Genomic DNA, 17958 nt, shown 5'->3' on the forward strand with positions numbered 1-17958 from the left:
TAGATGAACCTCTTCAGCCTTCCTCATCGAGCAATGAGAGCATGCCCAGTTACTGCAAAAATGATGAAGGAGATATTTTCCTGACAGCTGAGTCCTGGAAACCCAATGTCTGTACTAGTTGTATTTGCATGGATGGTGTGATTAGCTGCTACTCCGAATCTTGCCCACCAGTATCCTGTGAGAGACCTGTTTTGAGAAAAGGACAGTGTTGTCCTTATTGTATAGGTAAGCAAATAAACAAAATAGTTTGCTTGGAATAAGAATAAAGAGGTATATTTTCAGTCAGTCGGAGGTACAGTCTCCTTTTGTGTGGTTGCAGTTTGTGCCTGCAGTTGAATAGTAGGCAAAAATCTGAGTATTTGAATCTCTAGCTACCTGATTTTCACCTACAATGAGGTAATTAATAGGGCAAAAATGCAGATGCAGTTTGCACCGAAAAATGGGAGATCACCCTTTTGAAAATGTACAACTTGGTCACTTATCACAGTTGATGAAAACATTAAAGAGAAATCCATCCTGGTTGTATTTAATATCTTCTGTAATAATATGTAAGAGGATATAAGCAGCATATTAAATACAACTGTAGATAATGCTAAATTATTGTGTGAACTTGTAGAGGATAGACACATTTTATGAAGGAATAAGAATAGGTTAGAAATATAACTAGAAAAATGATGAGTCAACATGGAAAAATGCAAGTTGTATCTGGAGAAAAATGCTTGGAAGCTGCTGAACCAACTGTGGGCAAGGGAGAGCCAAGCTAGGCTCCCTCTAACTATCTCTTAGACCTAGCAAATAGCCTGCTGGGGCCATCTCCCGCTTTGGGGAAAACCAGATGTGGCCGGATATCCTTTAACTCTATGTGGTAAATGGAGAAAGCAGAAGGAGAGAGAGAGAGATGGGCCAGGCTTCTCACCACCACCCTCCAAGACCTGGTATCTGGTCCTAGCAGCCCATCCCTCACCTCCAAATAACAGCTTTCTCCTGCTGCTAGCCAAGATAATAAAACCTATAACTCAAGCGCTAGAAATCTGAAGGGGAGTTGTAAACGTGACATTTCCTAACTTTTCAGTGCTTAACTTTGCAATCTAAATAACATACAAACATTAACTACAGCAAAAGTATGTCATAAAACATTATAGCACCTTATATTCAAGGATTACCCAATGTTCTACAGCAAATTGAAGAAGTGAAGTGCTATATATTAATAGTATTAAAATATTTCAAAACCACACTCAGCATACCCCTATGATTGAGAGAAATATTATTATACCTATTATATAGGTGGGTAAAATGAGCCCTATCTGCTGAAACATCCGTTCCACAGCCCCTCATTTTTTTGTTGCATTTCTTTGAATTCCCTCCATATTTTTCTCCACTTCTTCCTGGAATTGAGGGTCACAAAACTGACTGAAATATCATTAGTGCTTTCTGACTAGTGCAAAGGACTGTATCACTTCACCTTGTTCATGGCATGATATTTCTGCATAGGTGCCCCCAAATTGTAGTTTTTTGCAGCTAAAGCAGAGGCATTTTAAAAAATCATTTGCCATCTGCTACCCAATATGTCTGTTAGTCTATAAGGTGTCACAGGACTCTGTCACTTTTTACAGATCCAGACTAACACGGCTACCCCTCTGATACTTAAATATCTAAGTTACTCTTTGTTGTATATGCTGCTTGTAAACTTTTTACATTTCTCTTATCTTGGCAAAGGAAATAGTCCAGCTAGTTTTATTTTAATTTGTCACTTCATAGTCAATTTTACTTTCATATTCCTATGTACTAACACAGTGTTGCTCTGTTTTGGTTGCAAATACCTAAATTTTAGAGCAGTTATGACCTGCTAATTTCCCTTTTTGTAACAACAATTCAATCCAGAATATAAAAGCAAAATTTCAACTACTGCTCAAACATAGTCTCCTAATGATGACTTATTTTCTCATACCAACTTACTATAGTATATTTTCTGTCAGAAAATGTTTTTATGGAGACTGTAGATAAATATATTTCTATTGTTTTCTATTATTTTGTGTTCTTTGCACTGTGTGTGCAATTAATTACTTGGTCTCACGGACTCTAGGAGCATGTTCACTAACAAAAAGTTCCCTAATAGAAAAGTTTGGCTATATAAAGACTGTATAGAAACTTTTTTGTTCCTTTTGTCTCCAAATTCCTTCCTCACTACTGCTAGTATGAATGGTGGGGCAGACATCTGGGAAAAACAAAAACCTGGAACGTTTATAAAATATGTCTTGCTCTTTTTGGCAGCTTTCAGTAGCTTTTCTTTGTTTATATTTGAAAATGTGGCTTTCATATGCTTCCTGTTGTTCTGCTTTTGGATGACTTCCTGAGCACTTCTCTAAAGCATCTCTTGCTGTACAGTCCTCCTTAGTATTTTTATCCCACAGTTGAGAGAGAATTTGGCAGGCAAAATCTGCAGGGTATCTTCCTCAGTTGTTGGAACTCTCAAAGCAGAGGTTCCACATTCTGTTCTTCATCATTTTTATTTTTGGATCCAGAGCATGATGGCTTTTAGACATCCATATTTAGTATAGTTACAAGTTCAGCAAGTCTTGTCTTGCAGGCCCTGCATCCTTTCCTCTGACTTTTCTATTACTTTTTCCATACATCTTGACTTTTTCCCAAATTCACCTTCCATGTTAAGCATTCTCCTTTCTTATGTAGAGAGACTGTTATTTCCCATTGAGAACCTCCCTCTTGCTTATAGGAGAGAAATGGAGAGCTATATGATGAGAGAGAAGATAAATAAGGTTGTCTTGCGCTTATTTTTGGCATGGTTTTTTGCATTTGATTAATGGCTGGTTCAGACAAATGTCTTTTACTGGGGCCAATGGAAGCTGTGAGAAGAGGTAGTTGGAGCTGTGCACCCCATCTTTCATGACCGCTCCTGCTGTACTTTCATCATCGGAAGGTAGGGTTGCACTTTTGTACATGGATCCCCTACTGCTTCTTTCTTCCCAGCTCCCACTGCATTGAAGACTCCTGACCTAGGAGCAATGGCCTCCATCTGTCTCCTGGTTCAAGTTTCAGTTGAGATGAAATCCACATGAATGAAAAAAACATTGAGGCTAATCCTTTGTTAGGACTTCTACTCACTCATTTACTTTACCAATTCATGAGCTCTAGCATCACTACTCTTCAACATTTTCTTTGTGTTAATTCCATAAAATGGGATCCACTCTGAGTCCTCTTCCTCCAAAGCACTCTATGCAATGCCATATCCTTTGGTTTTGTTTGGCAAAATTCAATTTTTTTTATCATTTTGCTGGATAATATTGATCTTTATTTTTGAGCATTTTTTAATTTTTATCAATTTTAAATTTTAACAGTGTGTGTGAAAAATTTTAAAATAATAAAAAAGTGCCTAAACTCCTAAGCTTCTGATGTATATCAAGTGAAACCTATTCTTAAACGTAACCTGGAAAGTTATCTGTATTTTCATACACTCTATTTCTCTCACAAAGTGGAAAACAAACAAACTCATATCACTGAAAATGGAGCAATTCTTTTATTGTGAAAATATTAAAACTGTTAGTGTTTTACTTATAAAATATTTGTTTTGTCTATAACATTGCACTCTTAGTGCCAAAATGGGTCTGATGCATGCATGCAAGATAACTGAAAGAGGAATGGGAATATATTGAATTTAACACAATATTAGATTGCATTTTTTAAACAGAAAAACACTGTTGTGAAGTTTTATGTTCCTATTTTCTTTTTGCTTGTACATATGAAACTGGACTGGTTGCAAAAATTTGGCAGTTTTGTTAAGCGTCTGGTATTTTCACGTTTTACTGTCATAACTTATGCGTTACGTAGTCAATGGATATGGGTTTAAAGTTTTTAAGTAATTGGGCTCATGCCCTTTTTTTATTTGTTCCTCATTGGATTTTTTTTAATATGTTTATATTTTGCCATATCAAGTCGTCATAGCCATTTTTTTTTTCAACAGAAGATACAATACCAAAGAAGGTGGTTTGTCACTTTAGTGGAAAAACATATGCAGATGAGGAACGTTGGGACATTGACAGCTGCACACACTGCTACTGCCTGCAGGGTCAGACCCTTTGCTCCACTGTCAGTTGCCCCCCTCTCCCCTGTGTAGAACCCATCAACGTTGAGGGAAGTTGCTGTCCCATGTGTCCAGGTAATAAAACCATGGTCCTAAATTTTACAAGTTATACTGTTGTCAGAGGCTATAATCAGGCACAGATTATTGTACTCTATTTGAATGTTGATTCACATTGAGCAACATATGCAAAGGATAACAGGAGTTGTTGATTATGTCACAAGAGACAGACACACAGGAGAACAACTCAGGAAACTGCATACTCACCACAGATAAGAAAGTAATGCACAACAGTATAGTTCAAATCTCACGTGTTCTGAGGAAGGGACTGTTAATTCAAAGATTAACTGTTTTGCCATTGTTCTCTCCGAATGACCTTTCATTAAATTATTAGATAAGTGAAGGGTGAGAGGAAATATTTTGATTCCTCTGTAGACTCCACTGCTGCCTAATGTTTCTGGTGCTCCACAAGTCTGGGATATTGTTTCAAATCATTTTTATTAATAACATTTTAAGTTGCTTATATGGGTACTTTCAATTGTGACTTGCATGTAATGGGACAGTTTCTCAGCCATAAACATAATGGAACCAAAGGAGTTTGGTGCAGCTTCCTGAATCTGGCCTGGCTTCTTATAGCAGTTTATTACAGCTGTTTTTACCTATGCAAGTTGTTATCCTCCAAGAGGCTATCTGCCAGTCAGAGAACTTCAGCCATGCCCCTACAAAGGGGACTGCAAAAAAGTTGGTAATAGGAGCCAATCATGCAACCCTACACCAGCTGCAGAGATCCAGCCGCTTTCTTGGCTTTTTATGCCACTAGCGCAGCACAAAGGGACCAGATTGTACTAGAGAATCTTGCCAAATATATTATGTGTTATGAAAAGATATTTTACTTGAAAAATTTAATACAGGACTGTCCCATTCAGTTTACACCGGCATAGTAGTACTGGTAGCAACCATTGGTATTCTGTACTTTATTAAATGAATTAAAAGATAGGAAAATCCATTGTACAAACAACTTTCTAAATGTACTCAGTAAATAAATGTCATAGCAGATAAAAAAAATTCTATAACCGTAATAGTGAGAACTCCTGAACCACCAAAAAGATCCACAGGGTTAAAAGAACAATCCACAAGAAATATTTTCTGAATTAAGAGCCCAGCATCTGTTGATAGGTACCGCAAAATGCTGATTTGGTGGATTGAGAAAAATATTTATCTCATCTTGCAGAGATGTATGTACCTGAGCCCACCAACATCCCCATTGAGAAGACAAATCATCGAGGAGATGCTGAACTAGAAGCACCAATTTGGCCTACACCCAGTGAAAATGACATTGCCCATCTCCACAGAGGTGAGATCTGGCAGAGATTGTTAATTGTATTCTATTAGGTCTGTGATTACTACGCACGTCTTAGCACATCCATTTGTCCTGGGAAGAAAGTAAAGGTGTAAATGAGCCATCTTTTTGATAGGCTTGCAGAATATTAAGATAAGATCTAGACATAATTTCTGTAGGATAAAAACCAGAAATAATTCAATCTAGCATTGTGTACTAGAAGCAGAATGCCTGAAATGTTTCATTATGTCAGAAACTTTTTATTTCAGAAGGTTGAAAAAGCTACTGGGGGGAAGCTGTTCTAGATTTGATTTTAACAAATAGAGAGGAACTCATTGAGAATTTGAAAGTGAAAGGCAGCTTGGGTGACAGTGATCATGAAATCATAGAGTTCACAATTCTAAGGAAGGGTAGAAGGGAGAACAGCAAAATAGAGACAATGGATTTAAGGAAGGCGGATTTTGGTAAGCTCAGAGAGCTGATAGGTAAGGTCCCATGGGAATCAAGACTGAGGGGGAAAAACAACTGAGGAGAGTTGGCAGTATTTCAAAGGGACACTATTAAGGGCCCAAAAGCAAGCTATTCCGCTGGGTAGGAAAAATAGAGAATGTGGCAAAAGACCAGCTTGGCTTAACCACGAGATCTTGCATGATGTAAAAAATAAAAAGGAGTCATATAAAAAATGGAAACTAGGACAAATTACAAAGGATGAATATAGGCAAACAACACAGGAATGCAGGGGCAAGATTAGAAAGGCAAAGGCACAAAATGAGCTAACTAGCTACAGGAATAAAGGGAAACAGAAGACTTTTTATCAATACATTAGAAGCAAGAGGAAGACCAAGGACAGGGTAGGCCCACTACTCAGTGAGGAGGGAAAAGCAGTAACAGGAAACTTGGAAATGGCAAAGATGCTCAATGACTTTTCTTTGTTTCGGTCTTCACCGAGACGTCTGAAGGAATGCCTAACATAGTGAATGCTAATAGGAAGGGGGTAGGTTTGGAAGATAAAATAAAAAAGGAACAAGTTAGAAATCACTTAGAAAAGTTAGATGCCTGCAAGTCACCAGGGCCTGATGAAATGCATCCTAGAATATTCAAGGAGCTAATAGAGGAGGTATCTGAGCCTCTAGCTATTATCTTTGGAAAAACATAGGAGACAGGAGAGATTCCAGAAGACTGGAAAAGGCCAAATATAGTGCCCATTTATAAAAAGGGAAATAAAGACAACCCAGGAAACTACAGACCAGTTAGTTTAACTTCTGTGCCAGGGAAGATAATGGAGCAAGTAATTAAGGAAATCATATGCAGACACTTGGAAGGTGGTAAGGTGATAGGGAATAGCCAGCATGGATTTGTAAAGAACAAATCATGTCAAACTAATCTGATAGCTTTGATAGGATAATGAGTCTTGTGGATAAGGGAGAAGCGATGGATGTGGTATACCTAGACTTTAGTAAGGCATTTGATACAGTCTCGCATGATATTCTTATCAATAAACTAGGCAAATACAACTTAGATGGGGCTACTATAAGGTGGGTGCATAACTGGCTGGATAACAGTACCCAGAGTAGTTATTAATGGTTCCCAATCCTGCTGGAAAGGTATAACAAGTGGGGTTCCGCAGGCGTCTGCTTTGGGACCGGCTCTGTTCAATATCTTCATCAACAACTTAGATATTGGCATAGAAAGTACGCTTATTAAGTGTGCAGATGATACCAAACTGGGAGGGATTGCAACTGCTTTGGAGGATAGGGTCATAATTCAAAATGATCTGGACAAATTGGAGAAATGGTCTGAGGTAAACAGGATGAAGTTTAATGAAGACAAATGCAAAGTGCTCCACTTAGGAAATAACAATCAGTTTCACACATACAGAAAGGGAAGAGACTGTCTAGGAAGGAGTACGGCAGAAAGGAATCTAGGGGTTATACTGGGCCACAAGCTAAATACGAGTTGTCAATGTGATGCTGTTGCAAAAAAAAGCAAACATGATTCTAGGTTGCATTAACAGGTGTTGTGAGCAAGACACAAGAAGTCATTCTTCCACTCTACTCTGTCCTGGTTAGGTCTCAACTGGAGTATTATGTCCAGTTCTGGGTACCGCATTTCAAGAAAGATGTGGAGAAATTGGGGAGGGTCCAGAGAAGAGCAAGAAGAATGATTAAAGGTCTAGAGAACATGACCTATGAAGGAAGGCTGAAAGAATTGGGTTTGTTTAGTTTGGAAAAGAGAAGACTGAGAGGGGACATGATAGCAGTTTTCAGGTATCTAAAAGGGTGTCATAAGGAGGAGGGAGAAAACTTGTTGATCTTAGCCTCTAAGGATAGAACAAGAAGCAATGGGCTTAAACTGCAGCAAGGGAGGTTTAGGCTGGACATTAGAAAAAGTTCCTGTCAGGGTGGTTAAATACTGGAACAAACTGGCTAGGGAGGTTGTGGAATCTCCATCTCTGGAGACATTTAAGAGGAGGTTAGATAAATGTCTATCAGGGATGGTCTAGACAGTATTTGGTCCTGCCATGAGGGCAGGGGACTGTACTCGATGACCTCTCGAGGTCCCTTCCAGCCCTAAAGTCTGTGAATCTATGAATGCATGCCCATTCTTCATTTTTTTTATTTTAAAGCAGCAAAATAAACATTTAAAATAAGTTCCAGTATGTAATATTAAAAAGATTCTAATACACGTAACACTTGGTTACAAAACAAAGTAAATCAATAAAATAGTTTTGAAGTGTCTTCTTAAATACTATCAGTCTGATTCTACCACCCTTGTTCACATTAAGTAGATTTACTCATAAGAGTAGTAGTGAATAAAATCAATGGCAGTATCCTCTTGGGAAGTGTGTCACAACTGGACCCTTAATAACCAAAAATAGGTGGTTGTCTAGGTTCTGGGAACCATCATCATAGTGCCAGCACCTTATAAATGTATTAAAATGAACAGATCTCTGTACTGTATCTCTCTCCTTCCCCCATTAGGGTGGGAGATGTTTTTTGTTTTTAAATATGTGGTTTTAATGATCAGTACTTGACGGATGTTATGATATAGAGGTTAAATTACCAATGTAATTTAAGAGAGGAGTTTGGCTTTACAGGAAGCCATGTGATCTGCACATAGCAATTGCTGCATTGAATGCTGAAGAGTATGTGTTCAGCAGCGTCCACAAGACACTTGTTCTATTGGACTGTTGGCATTTGTCTCCCCTAGGCATTGTGTTGCTACCATGGAGGCAGATAATCCAATGGAACAAGTGTCTAGTGTGATGAACAGTGTTTAGAATGAAAAGTCAAATGAGTGTAGACACTATTAAAGCGGTTCTTTTGCTCAAGTTGAATGTTATAGACACCTGTTGTGGTGCTTTATGGGAAACAGAGTTCTGAACACTAAATTACTGGAATAAACCTCCACTTCAAGAAATATACACATGTTGCTCTTCAGTCAGAAAGTGGCAATAGCAACATCTGCATACATGTTTTTTTAAGGTGAACTTTCTCTTTAGGGTCATGAAATACTCATGCAAAATGTTACCACAAGTGTGTCCTTGTTTTGTCCTGTGATAAAAAGTCATTTTAGACCCATATCATCTTTGGCTGGGGAAGTTCAGCAGGGAGATACTGGATTTGTTGTCAGAGGAGATTATCAATATTTATTTTCAGGAGAACATGGTATCAATATACCTTGAAGAAGCATCTGTTGAGCTTAGAATCTCTCCCATTATCACACTTACTTACTTTCTAGAGTTTTTCCCCCCCAAAAAAAATTACTGAGAAAGTAGTAGCAGAGCAACTCTGGTGATATCTGGGGTCCTCAGATTTTTTTTGACCATGTCAGCATTATTTTAGACCTGTGTATAGTATCGAGGCTGTGCTGTTTGCAGTGGTCAATCATCTCCCTTTGGCAGTAAAGATGTCCATACTAATTCTTTGAGACATATCAGCTCTGTCTTTGATTGTTGTTGACTGAGTTATTGTTACTCGTGTGTGGAGGCATGTAAGTATAGCAGTCAGTAGGTTTCCGGTATAGGATGGTGTTTATGTGACCATTGCTTATTAGCACTGTAGTGTCTAGGAAGTGGACGCCATGCATCTGATGAAGTGGGTTCTAGCCCACGAAATCTGATGCCCAAATAAATGTTAGTCTCTAAGGTGCCACAAGGACTTCTTGTTTGTTTTTGCTGATACAGACTAACACGGCTACCACTCTGAAACCTGAAGATACTTAAGTGTTGCAAGGAACAAGTGCTGAGCTTACTGTAACTCAGGTCCTCAAAGATATAAAAGGGAAATGAAAAACAGATATAATATTAGAAGAAATAAGTATCTGTGTCTTATGTACATGTATGTTCCATATTACTGTAAAACCAGAGCACCTTGCAATCCTTAGTGTATTTACACTTACAGCACTACTGTGAGGTAGCTTTCACAGTATGATCAAAAATAGGTAATTAAGCTGGAATCTCATATAGGAGAAGCTGAGAAAAGAATCGGCTCTTGGAGAACAGCCACCACATTGAAAGGATAAAACAAGACAGTGAAAGATCTACTATAAATAAACATGATCATAGAAAAATGATGGCTTCATAAATCACAACTGATAGAATGACATAGTATTATTAGGACGACCAAAAGATAAAAATCCACTTCATATGGAATAGTTACTTGAAAATATGCGGAAATCATTATTCTGGCCACAAAAACTGTGGCTAATAACAAATGAGAGAACACACAAGTGTGACCTTCTCCCTAAATATCAATAGGGTAAAATTTCAGGATATGGTTAACCAAAATAAATAAATAAATACAAGGCCACAGTACTGACACTGGTACTTCCATAATCCTATTCTTGTTTATGGTCAAGGCAGAAAAGGAGCACGTAGATGTTTTTGTTGCTAACAAATGCTCACTCTTTCAGACATGAGTCATCTTCAAAGAGATTTCAGAGAAGGCATTGGACTGCACTCCAGTGAAGATACATCTCTCAACTCTGTTGCCTGGGTGACAGTTCCCATCATGACAGCCCTGGTTCTTATTATAGCCCTTCTGCTTGTCAATCAGAAAAAGCAGTGGATACCAGTGTCCTGCTACAGAGCCCCAACAAAGGTACAATGTTAAAACTTCTGTATCTAGATTTTTGCTTTTCTGGAAAGCAGGGGGATTTCCTGAAATGTATTGTAGGATACAGTTGAGTCCACTTAATGTCAACTCATTTAAATGAATTTTTTCCATGTCTCAAACCGTTTGCACTAATTCAGAACAATTATACTTATATAATGTCAAATTAATATCACAGTTACCTACTCCATATACTACTGAATTTTCAGGAGGTAAAACCAAGCCAATCTCAGGTGAGACTGTCAGAAAACACAGGCAGACACCCCAAACTAGTAGTAAAGTCTATAATTAGATTTCACCAAGCCAATACCAAATGTGCATTCCGGATCACTATACCAGTATTACCATGGAGTCACAGACAGTCCCCTGAGACCCTCCAGCCTGTCTTGCCACCCAGGCAAACTGAACCTAGTGATAAAAAGTTATTAAAACCAAAAATCAGATCACATCAGGTTACTCCCAACCCCAAAGGGTCAATCACTTACCCCAGGTCAAATGATACTCTGACTCACATCAAAGACAACTCTGGCAGCCAATTGTTCTACTAAACTAACTAAAGGTTTATTAGCTAAGAAAAAGAAGTGAGTTATTGAGAGGTTAAAGCAGGTAAAATACATTAACAGGTGAGTCTAAGTTTGTAAATTCAAAATGATGGCAGCGATGTTATAATCTGCTAGTTTTCCATAAATTTCTCAGGGTTACTCAAAATAACTTTTGTGGATCTCTGTTTTGCATCTGGAATGTTTCCCTATGAATGCTCAAATTGTTCAGAGATGCTGGATCCTTTTTTTAAATCATATTTATAGCTTTTCCACACAGAAAGCAATGTGAAAAGTGTCTTTACTCCTCCACCATCTCTTGCTTTGAAATTAGCATTTCCTGTTATAGCCATTAAGTCCTTCATTAGCATTTCCAAGGTTCCATTCACATTTGATTAATTTAGTCTCAGAGATATACACAATGTAAAAGGTAATGTAGTAGCAAATAACAATCCTTCAGTAGTTTTCATTAAGTTTATACATCAAGTACATTCTTACCACACCTTTGATGTAGGGTTATCTAATTACCAAGGTATACATAATGTAAACGTAATTACAGGGGTATATGCAATGCAAATATAATTTAATAACAGACAGTTACAAATAAGTGAATACACTAACATTAGCATCTCTTTTTATATCTAGTAGCATATGAGTGAATTAGTCCGAATGCATACTCATACTTCTTTGATATTCATACAGAAGTGAACTGGCCTATTGCTCTAACCTGAACTGGTCTATCAATGTGGCAGCCCCTTCTTCCAAAATGGCCACACACTCTCATCTTGCTCATTGGGAGCAAAACCAAGAACATCATCTTGACTGAGGACAGTCTGTTTTCTCAGTCTCATTGAGAACAATAGTATATGAGACATTTTGAAAAGGGGCAGTTCCTGGTGAAACTTTCTGCAGAAGAATATTAGTCTTCAATCACTGCTGAAGAAACAACTTTCAGTTAAGAAGGATAATGCCAAAAAAATGGCCACTAAACTGTTAAAAACATCAAAGTTAGCCAATGCGCAAACTTTCTGAGTTTTCATTATATGATAGGTTTGAAGAGTCTGCATTATTCCATTAAGATCATTTGAGATTTAAAAAGATGCTAAATTTCTTAAGTGGCCCTTTTAAAAATTATTTGAATTCATAAACTAATACATTGATTTATTTTTAAATTCTCAGAAAATTCATTTTCTGGCCCCCAAAAAAGTCTATAATTTTGGAGAGGTTACAGTGTATTCTTCCTGTATAAGTGATTGAGTCTCTTCTGTAAGTATAAAACTGTAGAACTACAACCAGTGCTTCCATAATAATAAAAGCCTGAATAGTACTTCTGCTTATCTCACCAGCACCCAGGTAAGAGGAACAGACTCTTACTAGCTCATTGAAATCACAGTCAGAGCAATCCCTGAAAGCACCTTTTTTGTCACCCTTCATCTTTCACATTTACCATAGTCATTACCAGAACTAATTATCCATTTCAATTTAGTTTTCTCAAATATCAATTTATATGAATGATAAACACATGTTGCTGCACCCATTAATTCCCAACACTTTTTGTCTGGGGCCAACTCCTCCCATGTATTGGTCCCTGGGGTCTCTAGAACCTATCACACCATGCCCTCAACCTGCTTGTCACATCTCAGGGTACGTCTACACTATGGGATTATTCTGATTTTACATAAACCGGTTTAGTAAAACAGATTGTATAAAATCGATTGCACGCAGCCACACTAAACACATTAATTCAGCGATGTGCGTCCACGGTCCGAGGCTAGCATCGATTACTGGAGCGTTGCACTGTGGGTAGCTATTCCGTAGCTATCCCATAGTTCCCGCAGCCTCCCCCGCCCCTTGGAATTCTGGGTTGAGATCCCAGTGCCTGATGGGGCAACAATCATTGTCGTGGGTGGTTCTGGGTAAATGTCGTCAGTCACTCCTTCCTCTGGGAAAGCAATGGCAGAGAATCATTTCGCGCCCTTTTTCCCTGGATTGCCCTGGCAGACGCCATTAGCATGGCAACCACGGAGCCTGTTTTGCTTTTTGTCACTGTCACCGTATGTGTACTAGATGCCGCTGACAGAGGCGATTCAGCAGCGCTACACAGCAGCATTCATTTGCTTTTGCATGATAGCAGAGATGGTTATCAGCCGTTCTGTACAGTCTACCATGCCATTGTAAATTGGCAATGAGATGACGGTGTGGAGTTTTTCTCCGACAACGGTTACCAGTCCTTCTGTGCTGTACCATCTGCTGCTGTCATAGGTGCCCCTGGCTGAGATCGGCCTGGGGCGCAAAAGACAAAAATGGGAATGACTCCGAGTCAATCCCTCCTTTATGGTATCTAAAAATAGAATTAGTCCTGCTTAGAATATGGGGCAAGTGTACTAGAGAACCAGTGTATCAGAGAACCAGAGAGCACAGCCGCTCTGTGTCAGATCCCGCAGAAATGATGAGCTGTATGCCATTCACGGGGTGCCCCTGCAACAACCCCACCTGTTGATTCCCTCCTCCCCCAGCCTTCCTGGGCTACCATTGCAGTGTCCCCCCATTTGTGTGATGAAGTAATAAAGAATGCAGGAATAAGAAACAGTGAATTGTTAGTGAGATAAAATGAGGGGAAGGCAGCCTCCAGCTGCTATGATAGTCCAGACAGGACATTAAGCAGTGTGGGGGAGAGGAGCCCAGCATCCCACTGCTATGATAGTCCAGGCAGAACAGAATCTTTTCTTTACACATGAAGGGCGGGGGCTGATGGAGCTCAGCCCCCTGTTGCTATGATGAAGACGGTTACCAGCGGTTCTGTACCATCTGCTGGGAAGTAGTAGCACTCATGGGCTGATGATGAGGACAGATACCAGTCCTTCTGTACTATACCATCTGCCACAAGGCTGATGATGACGATGGATATCAGTCATATTGTACCATCAGCCACCAAGGAGGGGGGGGCGAGGATGCTACAGTTCAGTGCCGCAGCATCGCGTCTACCAGCAGCATTCAGTAGACATAGGGTGATATTTAAAAGAGTCAAGAGACTATTTTTTTCCCTTTTCCTTCTGGGGGTGGGTGCGGGGGGTAAATTGACGAGCTATGCCCTGAACCACCGCGGACAATGTGTTTGACCCTACAGGCATTGGGAGCTCAGCCAAGAATGCAAATGCTTTTTGGAGACTGCAGGAACTGTGGGATAGCTTGAGTCCTCAGTCCCCCCTCCATGAGTGTCCATTTGATTCTTTGGCTTTCCGTTAAGCTTATCACGCAGCAGTGTGCTGAGTCCCTGCTGTGCCCTCTGTCTGGAGATTTTTTTAAAATGCTTTGGAATTTTGTCATCTGTAACGGAGCTCTGATAGAACAGATTTGTCTGCCCATACAGCGATCACATCCGTACGGTCCATACTGGAGCTCTTTTTGGATTTGGGACTGCATCGCCACCCGTGCAGATCAGAGCTCCACACTGGGCAAGCAGGAAATGATATTCAAAAGTTCGCGGGGCTTTTCCTGTCTACCTGGCCACTGCATCCGAGTTCTGATTGCTGTCCAGAGCGGTCAGTGGTGCACTGTGGGATACCGCCCGGAGGCCAATACCGTTGATTTGCGGCCACACTAACCCTAATCCGATATGGTAATACCGATACTAGCGCTACTCCTCTCACTGGGGAGGAGTACAGAAACTGGTTTAAAGAGCCCTTTATATCGATATAAAGGGCCTCTTAGTGTGGACGGGTGTGGCATTAAATCGGTTTAACGCTCCTAAAACTGGTTTAAACGCGTAGTGTAGACCAGGCCTCACACATTCTGTCTTGCTGTGCTGTTTACACTTTTTTTTTCTTTTCTAGTAATTTTTCTTGTTACTTTCTGTTTGTTCTTGTTACTCCCACCTTCTCCTCTTGCTGCTCAGTAGTCCCCCTCCTCTTGCTCCTCAGTAGTCCCCCCACTGTCCCCCACTCAGGAGCTGCATGTTCCTTGTCTTTTAATCATGCTACAAAGCAGTTTGTATAAATACAGTGTAGCACCACCTAGTGGAAGAGTACATAACACGCAGCCAGAAGTAGCAACAGATTAAGGAAGAGACCATACAGCCAGTGCCCAAATTCCTGTAAAAAAGGAAAGGTTTGCCCCACAGAGAAATTTGGGTAGGAACAGCTGTGCTATACCTTCTCTAAATTTACCGTAGAAGCAGATAAGTGGGACAATGGCAGATCTTTATTCTACTAATTTTCTACTGTCCTATCACATGAGATGTCCCCTAAATGTTGCAAAATGTTACTTTTTGGATTGTTTTGACAGCATAAAAATCAAAGTTGTTTAGGGACATATTCTGACCCTTTCCTCACAATGAGTAGAACCTTAGTCTGCAAGCGGTCCTACTGATTTGAGTGGGACGACCCTTGAAGTAAGGGGCTACTCAGTATAGCAAAAGTCTCAGAATCTGGCACTTAAGTTGGAAGGGCTATATCTAGGTTTATTTGTGTGAATAAGGGTTTGCCAGATCAGGCCCTAGATTTGCTAAGTAGTTGAAATCTACTAGAAACCTTGTTTTTGCTATTGCAAGTAAATTTAGGAAAATCTATTACCTTATCCAATCTTGTTACAGAAGCATTTTTGTTTCAAACTCTAGCACCTGCATAGTGTGACCCATTGGCTTAGACACGTGCAGTTTTTCTCACAGTTATAGCTAGTTCTCCTTTGAAGACTTGTGAATATGCAAATGGTCAAATTTTATTCAATACCTCACCTTTTTTTTTTTTGAGTTACTTCCTCCAGATACCCCTAATTCTTTTGTATCTCTATCTGTTGGATGGGGGGATACTTCCTAGTAAGTTTCAACAACTGGGAAATGTCTCAGGGTCCAATTGTACATATTCACGAGCCTTCCTGCCACCCTCACTCTTCTCCTCTTAAGTAATCATTCTTAATTATTATTTATTCATTTATTTATATTGTTTCCATATATAATTCAAATGATACAAGAATGAAAATAAGGTCTCTGATCTAGAAAGTTTACAATCATTTGTGTGCTTGAGATTTCTCCTATTTCTTATAACAACTTTCTTTATAGACAGTCTGGAGCAGCCAAGTCTCTTTGGGTCATTAGTATTCCAATAAGTCAGTGCCCATTACAATTCTGTGTGGGACAGGATTTTCCTAGCTTCATGAACACATTGAGTCTGTGGCTTCTCATTCTTAAGAAAAGTAGATGAATAATTCTCACAGTATAACTACATTAGAAATCATACTAAGAGATAATTCAATTAGGAAGCCCTTTATAATAGTAACAAATCAGATCGCTGAGACTGACACAAGCCTTTGATCTGTTATTCTTTTTGAAGTCTCGCCATCAGTGCATTAGTCACTTCAGCCATATAGCCCTGAATCGCTGCAAAATCCAATAAACATGATGGGTTTTTTTCCCAAACATGGAGTGTTTTCAGCTAGAAATCACAAGCCTCTCATTTGAACTATTGGCAGCCTGTATGAGAGAAAACAAAAACAGAAGGAAATGTCAGCCATAAAATTTCATCCTACACAAGTGATGACATTTTACTTTATATCCAAAGCAAACAAATCTATAACAGAATAACTTAAAAAAAAATTACTGCTTATTATTAGGATACAGTTCACACCACCAGAACAGAAGCCCTGATGCTAAATGTAATGATCCAAAATAATATAGATAAATGTACATATTTAACTGTAACCAAAAAGGCTTATATTACCTCAAATTTTGGGGAAAAAATTTGTTCATATAAGGCAAATTATGTGAAGTCATTCCAAAATCCCAAAGATCTAAACATTTGGGAAGATTTTTGCCTTTAATAGATGAAATGAGAACTGTACGAATTAATCTTACCAACAATTTTATTCCTACATTTTGAAAGAAGTGGCAACTATCTATCTTGACAGGAAAGTTAATGACCTGGCATTACTAGTATAAATCAGTGCCAACTAATGTAAATCTGTCTTTATACATTAAAATATCAAATTGATTTTCTGTGGCAACCTATTTGTAGATTTATTTGGTAGTGGTCTAAGCACAGATTCAAACACTATCATTTCTTATATCATCACTAGTAAAACAACATCTTTTTCTAATATTTTTCCTGAGTAACAGCAATTGTGTGGTTAAGGGTATTAGACCCACTGTAAATAGCTTTCAGGTCTGGTAAATGTTGTAGCATCTCTTCAACATTTATCTGACTTGGCAAAAATTTATTGTGTACTTACACTTCTCTCTACCACACATCATGAGGTAAGTTGTTTCATCTAATCCAGGATTCTCTTATCTAATTTATGAGAAAGTCATGCGGAACTGTATCAAAGACCTTACCAAAGTTAAGAAGCACTATGACCACTACACTTCATTTATCCACCAAGCTTTTTATCTTATTAAAGACAAAGCACCAGGTAGTGATGAGTTGCATCCATCTGTATAATATAAGAGTAGAGAATCAGGTAGGTGAGCTATTATTTTTAAGTCTTTTTAATGCCAAAGAAGCACAGTACTAAGTGTGATAGGACAAGAGTGAGTTTACTGTCATTCCAATATAGAAATTAAAGGTTGTAAAAAGAGGCTTGACAGAGAACTGTAATGTTTATGGCCCTGACCCTACAAAATGATCTGTGGACTGGACCTTCAGGCCAACACTGAGTCCTGCTAAAGTTAATGGGACTCAGCACAGGCACAAGTGTCTGTTCAAGCAGATCCTTTTGCAGGAACAGGACATAAATTAGGAAAGATTTTCAAAAATCATTTAAGGACTATTCGAGGTACATCTGGAAAAGAAAAGATGATTTGATATGAGTAGACCTGGATTACTGAATACAAATCTTTGATCAATAAATCCCTTTATGATTTGGATCCTCCGAGAGAGAGAC

At 38.9% G+C, this 17958-nt stretch overlaps 1 protein-coding gene across 2 annotated transcripts in view; it reads left to right on the forward strand.

Moving 5' to 3' along the window:
* CRIM1 (cysteine rich transmembrane BMP regulator 1) overlaps positions 1-17958 on the forward strand; it is a 320862-nt gene that overhangs the window by 296889 nt on the left and 6015 nt on the right. For both annotated transcript variants that reach the window (XM_045011826.1, XM_045011827.1), the window contains 4 exons: positions 4-225; positions 3977-4171; positions 5325-5447; positions 10347-10534. In XM_045011826.1, the coding sequence (XP_044867761.1) occupies positions 4-225; positions 3977-4171; positions 5325-5447; positions 10347-10534 (728 nt within the window). The remainder of the gene's footprint in view (positions 1-3; positions 226-3976; positions 4172-5324; positions 5448-10346; positions 10535-17958) is intronic.

This window comes from Mauremys mutica, chromosome 3, assembly GCF_020497125.1.
Source record: "Mauremys mutica isolate MM-2020 ecotype Southern chromosome 3, ASM2049712v1, whole genome shotgun sequence".
Classification (NCBI taxonomy): domain Eukaryota; kingdom Metazoa; phylum Chordata; order Testudines; family Geoemydidae; genus Mauremys; species Mauremys mutica.